A 7,975-nucleotide genomic window follows, 5' to 3' on the forward strand; every position below is an offset into this window, starting at 1 on the left:
ATTGATAAATTGATGCCCTACTTGGTTGGAAGACACTTCATCAAAACTTAACACCAAAGCTAAAAATACCTATAAAAACAAAAAGTATACTTCCTTAGCCAGCAAAAGTGGATTGCCAAGCTCATAGGATATGACTATATATATGCACCCGATGCATTGTCCAAATTTTCTATTGGTAAAGTTCAGTTGCGTACTTTGTCCACAGTCACCTCTAATTTCTTGACTAGGATCAGAACTTCCTACTCTGACGATCCACATTTGCAAAAATTACTCGTACAGGTGTCCACCAATGCACTCTCTAATCCTATTTACTTGTTGACTAGGATCAGAACTTCCTAATCTCACGATCCACATTTGCAAAAGTTACTCTTACAAGTATCCACCATTGCACTCTCTAATCCTATTTACTTGTTGAAAGATGGTGATTATACAGGATGGGAAGAATTGTGGTTGGTAGTGACAACCATCTGCAAGGAGACATGCTTAATTTCCTACATGATGGGGCTTTAGGAAGTCACTCTGGTATGGCCTCCATCTTGTACAAGATAAGACAAATTTATTATCACAACCCTCAGCTAGCAGGTCAGATGCGCATGTCTCAAGGATAAATGTTGTGTCGCTGCCTTGTACTTCTCTGTTACTGTGGCCAAAGTTTTATTTTGAATAGCTCATCATACAATAGATACATATAGAAAACACAATTATATTTAAGTGAGGTCAAGCATCACAAAAAATTATACTACCGGCTAAAATAAGACGACAAACTACGTATTGTTAAATTTACATTTGACAGAATTAGAAGAAATAATATTCTGCAACTCATGGGGCTAAAATATAATGCATTAATTTGAGGAATATAATCAATTTTCTAGATTTTAATGATACATAATATTGTGGATTAGTTGTCCTACGTACACCCTTATCCTTCTTCTTCCTCCGCTAAAAATAGTAGATGTAAAAAATCAACCCAAAAAGCATGCTCACGGTGATTAGACAAATTAAGACTGCCCAATTTAATATTCCACTAACAAAAGATAATCACAATAAGTTATTTAGATAACTCTATTTAAAATTAGTCATTGAATAACTTCTTCGTTTTTCAATCACAAGAAAAAATCAGCCATAGAATAAATAATTAAGAATGCTCAATTAATCACTTACTGTTTTTGACGACTAGCAAGAACAACGAAATAAAATCAAGGCAACAAAAGAAGAGCTCAATCACAAATAACAAAATAAAAACCTAGCCAAAGTGGTAACTACAAAAATACTGGGCTAAATAATCGGGAAAAAGAAATCAGCTTTGCCTCTTTTTTGGCGAAAAATTAAAAATTAATTAAGTGCTCCTATATTTTATGCCACAATTAATACATTTTGTTAGCAAAAGAATGTTTAGTGCCAAAAATAACATTTTATTGATGCTAATTTTGTTTGTCTTGCAAGAATATTTATATTACCCCTCTCAGTTGGACTTAACTCATAGAGTTATCCCACCGTTCTTTACTAGAGCTAGATCTAAGGCACTGAAGATTAACTTCCATGAATTTTGAAATAGTGTTCTTGATAGCTTCACTTTTGATTTTGGGTATAGCTTTCCTAATTATTATTTTTATTATTTTATTATTATTATAGAAAAGCCAAGGAAGGACGACCATAGCTATGAAAAATTGTATAATATGCAATACAAATTATACTATGTAATTTAGGTTGTCTTATTTCATCACCAATTATCTTCAACCACTTGTAATACTAGGGCTCATTTTCTTAATTCCTACAAAAATTTATTCAAATCTAGTGTTTATTGTAAAAAAATCAAAATGCTCAATTATCATTGATTTTCTTTCATGTTTTATTTTTTCACATTTTTATTTTTTTATTTTTTGTGAAAGTTTTGTTTGTCATTGTTTAGTACTTTCTTCGGCTCAATTTGTTTGATTTATGTCTTTTTTATTTCGTTTTAAAAAAACCTTTTTCATTTTTAGCAACATTTGTAATTTTAACGTTCTACATGTCACATTCAAGATTATAAGATTAAAGAATATTTTGATATATTTGACATATCTTTTATTTAACATCACAATATTCAAAAAAAAAATATTTTACTTTTTAAAATTTCGTACCAAATTAAAATAGATCAAACAAACTGGAACAGATAGAGTATTAACAAAATAGTGCATTTCTAATATTATTATTATATAGAAAAGCCAAGGAAGGACGACCATGGCTATGAAAAATTGTATAATATGCAATACAAATTATACTATATAATTTACGGTATCTTATTTCATCACCAATTATCTTCAACCACTTGTAATACTAGGGCTCCTTCTCTTAATACCTACACAAATGTATTCAAGTCTATTGTTTATTGTAAAAAAATCAAAATGCTCAATTATCATTGATTTTCTTTCAATTTCTATTTTTTTCACATTTTTATTTTTTTAATTTTTTTTTGTGAAAGTTTTGTTTGTCATTATTTAGTACTTTTTTCGGTTCAATTTGTTTGATTTATTTCTTTTTTATTTCGTTTTAAAAAAATCTTTTTCATTTTTAGCAACATTTGTAATTTTAACGTTCTACATGTCACATTTAAAATTATAAGATTAAAGCATATTTTGATACATTTGACATATCTTTTATTTAATATCACAATATTCAAAAAAAAAAATTTACTTTTTAAAATTTCGTACCAAATTAAAATAGATCAAACAAACTGAAACAGATAGAGTTAACAAAATAGTGCATTTCTAAGAGAAAAAATACAAAACTTGTAGATATTAATTGTGCTTCTGAATACGTATATATGTATTTTCAAATTCAAAGCTTCTAAAATTATGTTTTAACCAAGGATTATTTTCATAAACTTCTAATAATTATAACAAACTTATAAAATTCATTGAAATTAATTTATAAACCATTACGGATATTATGTCAAACTAAAGTTGAATTTCTTATTTATAATTAGTCCATTATATAATATAAGATTATTGATGAGTAAAGTTTTAAACTATGACTTGAGATTACTTTTAATTAATATGTTGCAATGAAATAATAAATTACAGTGGGATTGAACTGATATGGAAACAATTGACACGTTTAGTTCATACTTAGAGAAAAGAGTTTAATTAGTTAGTGTTATTTATTTGTCCGATTTTGATTTGATATTGAATTTTACAAATTAAAAAAAGTTTTTTGAATCTTATATTAATAGGCTAAAGATATGTATAATGGATCAAGATACTCTTTAATTTTGCAGAATTGATTAAAAATTTATCAAAACTAAAGAGATGTTCTCCTTTTCAATGGATCAAAACGGATGAAGTACTATATTAATAGTAAAATAATAAAAAAAAGCTACTGATAAATGATGAAAAAGCATTCATTTGATTTTAAAATAACTATATATACTAAAGATAATTCTAAAACTAAAATTTATTTAATTTAATTGATACGTTTGTTCATATTATATCAAGACGTTATAATTTGTATACTTAACTACATATATCTTTTTACAACACATTTACAATCTTCAAAACAAAATATATTATTTTGAGGTAATATATTCTCTCATCCGCTATATAAATCACTTTTTTAAAAATATTCTCTTGATTTTATAGTATATAAAACAAAATGTGAAACCATAACTTTTTTCATTTTTATCACTTTGTAAAGAATGATGTGATTAATTTTAAATTTCATCAAATAGGTTGAATTTCATTCGCTAAACCCCTGCAAATTAAATTTAAGTGCATTCAAAATAAATTTATAGATGATCATTTTTTATTTTTTTTATTGTTTTGTATGATTCTATAAAATAAAATATTAATATAATTTACATTTTATTATAACGTATATTTTAATTATTATTTTCGATTGTGCTAATTTAGAAATATTGATGATCATTTAAAAACTAATTAAATACCTATAAATATATTTAAAATATTAATATTGGGCCCGTAAAATGGGACCTACATTATCTAGTTCTTTTAACTATTGTTTTTGGCTTTTGTACGTGTTCATTCGTTTTATTTTAGTTGATCATTTTAATAAAAATAAATATTTTTTATTAGTTATCACTAACTATATTTGGGCAGATTTAATGAACTTTTTACATTTTATTCCTACAATTAATACTCCCCCCCCCCCCCCCCCCCCCCTCATATTAGTTGATCTTTCTGCTAAAATATTTGTTTTAATTTAGTTATTTAACTTCTAAAATCAAGAAAAGTTTATTGTGCTTTTTCAATATTACCCCTATCAACTATGTAAAATATATTTAATCAAATTTATATTTTGAATGCATAATTAACATGGTTACTTTAATAAAATAAACTTCTATTAAATATTTTTTTAAGGGGAGTGTCAAGACAAAAAAAGTCAACTAAAACGAAATGAAGGGACTAGTATACATTAAATGTGACTAATTACAATTTCCATGTTCATTCCATTGAACAATGAATATCATTAATATCGATCAAAGCTAAAGTAGTAAAATTTATTATTGATTTTATGATTTTTTTAATCACTGTATAAATGAAATATGCCCAATTAAAATAAAACGGGGAAATTACCTGCGTTCCTCTTTTTTAATTTTTGGAGTCATAGAATAGAAATTTTTACCAATACTTGCAACTGTTGTTTTTTTTTTCATACGCAAAATGTGACAACTAAAAAAGAACGGAGAAAAATATTGCCAATAAAATATGACAACAACAATCTAAAACATTAGGCAATAAGAAAAAAATTATGGTTAGAAAGTTCTATGTATAGCAACAATCGAATCGAGTTGTTGCTATTTTTTCAAATTTATCAACAAAACTATAATAGTTGCTAAAATATTGTTATCAATTATTTGAATTTAAAAGTTATCATCTTAGTAGAATATGGCAACAAAATTAAAGTATTTGCCAACAAAAAATAATTGTGGCTAAAAGTTCTATAATTAGCAATAACTTTATTATGTCGTTGCCATTTATCAATTTTTGACAACAATATTATAGTTGTTGATAAAGAGTTGTTGCAAATTCTATACTTTCTTGTAGTGTGAATTTTAAAAACCAAATTCAACCGAATTAATTTGGTTTGGTTTTGCTACCCCTATTCCCATAATATCGAAAATAAAAAAAAATGAAATAAATAAATAAACCTCCAAATGCCCACCCCTACCGGCAGCGATATGGGGTGGTTGTTGAAAACCCAACACCTCCTGATCATGGACTTCTTGTTGTTGATTTTTTAAAATACTTACGTATCTAGTCATATTGTCAAGAAAAAACGTGTCTCAATAAATTTAGTGGCGTAAAGCTAAATTTTAATAAAATGATTGAATATGTATATATACATGCACATAAAATATTCCTTCAGAGTTATTTTTTGTTCTTACATACTAATTGTTTTAAAGACTTTAAGTGATTTCCTTCACGTAGTAATATTATTATTTATAAAAGTAAGAATCAATTCTAGCTAAGAAGTTGTTAGTCATTTGTTTGTAATACATTATCTTGGATATTGTTGTAAGAAATTTATTTATTAATATGAAGATTTGAGTTGTTTAGTTAAAAGTTTTATAATATTTATTAAAAGTTCTATAATATTTATGATAGAAGTTAGATAGTTCTTCTTTCTAGGAATCTTAGTGGTTGGCTACCTGAATTCGACCTTGTTGGTGTAGGTTCGATTTCCCACATTGTAATTCTTTTCCCCTAGCTACCCCAATTTTGAAGGAAAAAAAGATAGCTCTTCTTTTTTTCTTTTTTGTTAACATTAAATTTTGTATCTTTTTTTTTAGAATCTTCAATGTTGTTTTAACTGAAATTAAAAAACATAAAATTCATCTATAAAAAATTGTAGGTACTGCATTACAAAACATTGCAGTTGTTAGCAAAAGTATCATGAAAAGGGGGCCTACACTATCTCAGCAGCAAAAGGTTGAACTATGCACTAATGTAACTAATGAAGAAATATACAAAGGCTTGTGTTTAATAGGAGATGATAAGGCGCCGGGGATGGATGGTTTCAATGTTGTTTTCTTCAAAAAAGTCTGACCAATGATCAACAAAGATGTGTTATCAGCAATAAAGAGTTTCTTCCAGACAAGGAAATGTATATAGCAGTTAAATGTACTGCAGCTACCTTTATTCCTAAAGTGAAGAATCCTGCAACCATTAAAGAGTATAGAACTATAACTTGTTGTTCTATGATGTACAAATTGATAGCTAAAGTTTTATCTCTTAGAATTCAAAAAGTGATTATTGCAATAATTTCAGAAGTACAGGTAGAATTTATTCCCGAAAGAAGAAGTACAGATAATATTATAATAGCACATGAGTTAGTTAAAACCTACAACAGGAAAAATGTCTCTCCTAGATGCATGCTCAAGGTAGATATTCAGAAGGCATATGATACTGTAAACTGGCACTATTTGAAGCAGGTTACGGATTGTCTTGGATTTCCTCAGAAATTTGTTGACTAGGTGATGCAATGTGTCTCTATGGTTTCTTACTCCATCTTAATTAATGGAGAGCTAACCAAGCCTTTTAAGGCAGCCAGAGGACTAAGGCAAGGTGGCCCGATGTCACCATACCTATTTGCCATAATAATGAAATACCTGAGTAGGAACCTCAATGATCTGGAGCATCAAAAATATATTAAATATCACCCTATGTGTACCAAATTGAAAATCACTCACTTAAGCTTTGCAGATGGCTTACTTGTGTTTGCTAAAGGAGAATATACTTCTGTTAAACTGCTACATGACAAATTTACAATATTTACTTAAGCATCCGAGCTACAAGCTAATCAGGCCAAGAGTGCACTATACTTTGGAGGGGTGAAAGATACAGTAAAGGCTCAAATACAACAAGCACTTGGATACAGCTATGGTGACCTTCCGTTTAAGTATTTAGGAGTGCCTTTGTCTACTAAGAAGATTACTCTGCTACAGTGGCAGCCTTTAACTAAGAAGATTGTGGTTAAAGTCTCTTCATGGACAGCAAAAAAACTATCCTATGCAGGAAGAGTTCAGTTTGTAAGGTCAGTAATCTTTGGAGTACAGGCCTATTGGGCTCAATTATTTATAATTCCAGCAAAAGTGATGAAAGCAATCCAAGCATATTGTAGAAGTTATATATGGTCTGGAGTAAATGTCATTACCAAAAGAGCACTGATTTCATGGGAGAAAATATGCTTGCCTAAGGTAGTAGGAGGGATAAATTTGATTAACCTTAAGCTATGGAACAAAGCTGCAATTTTGAAACTATGCTGGAATATTGAACAAAAGCAGGACAAACTATGGATTAAATGGGTGCATAACTATTATATAAAGGGGCGCAACCTGAAAAATTTAGTTGTTCCTGCTCAGGCTAGTCGGATGGTCAGAAAGATGCTTGGGGCAAAATGTAATTTACACCTGATGCAACATGTTCCAAGAACCAAGACCAGTGTCATTAAGCAAGCTTATTTGAAGGTGTTGGGTACATTTTTAAAGGTAGATTGGAGAGTCATCATCTGCCGCAACTTAGCAAGGCCTAACGCAATTTTCACTACTTGGTTGCAGCAACAGGATAGGCTTTTAACGGTGGATAGGTTGTTGAAATGGCATGTACAGGCTGATCCTATATGTATCATGTACAAGCAACAAGATGAATCAAGGGGCCACCTATTCATAGAATGCAGGTTTGCTAATGCACTTTGGCTGCGACTATTACGTTGGTTACAGCATAGCCAACTTCATCTAGCCACCTGGGATTCTATGAATCATTGGGTCATTCGCAGGAGTAAAGGAAAGAGACACCAAGCACAGCTGTGGAAATTGGTCTACGCAAAATTCGTATATGTTGTATGGAAGGAAAGAAATGCAAGAACTTTTCAGAAGAAAGAGTGCACGGTAGACACTGTAGCAAGGCAAATCGCTTGTATCTGTTGTCTGCGAGCTACTGAACCTTTAAGGAATATATTAGATAGATGTAGCTTTTAG

The 7,975-nt window shown here is 29.3% G+C and overlaps 1 protein-coding gene across 1 annotated transcript; it reads left to right on the top strand.

The window, feature by feature from the left end:
* Positions 1-434: 434 nt before the first annotated feature.
* LOC107860741 lies at positions 435-7,975 on the top strand. Its single transcript, XM_047395396.1, has 2 exons — positions 435-522; positions 6,780-7,975. The coding sequence occupies exons 1-2, from the start codon at positions 435-437 to the stop codon at positions 7,973-7,975; spliced, it is 1,284 nt and encodes a 427-aa protein (XP_047251352.1).

Source organism: Capsicum annuum, chromosome 8, assembly GCF_002878395.1.
Source record: "Capsicum annuum cultivar UCD-10X-F1 chromosome 8, UCD10Xv1.1, whole genome shotgun sequence".
NCBI classification, from domain to species: Eukaryota; Viridiplantae; Streptophyta; class Magnoliopsida; order Solanales; family Solanaceae; genus Capsicum; species Capsicum annuum.

Bases quoted from the DNA above. Each gene is read 5' to 3' on its own strand.
- LOC107860741 (XM_047395396.1), top strand. From the start codon at position 435: ATGGGAAGAATTGTGGTTGGTAGTGACAACCATCTGCAAGGAGACATG. The intron at 523-6,779 runs GTATGGCCTCCA...TATTTACTTAAG, and splicing joins GGCTTTAGGAAGTCACTCTG to CATCCGAGCTACAAGCTAAT.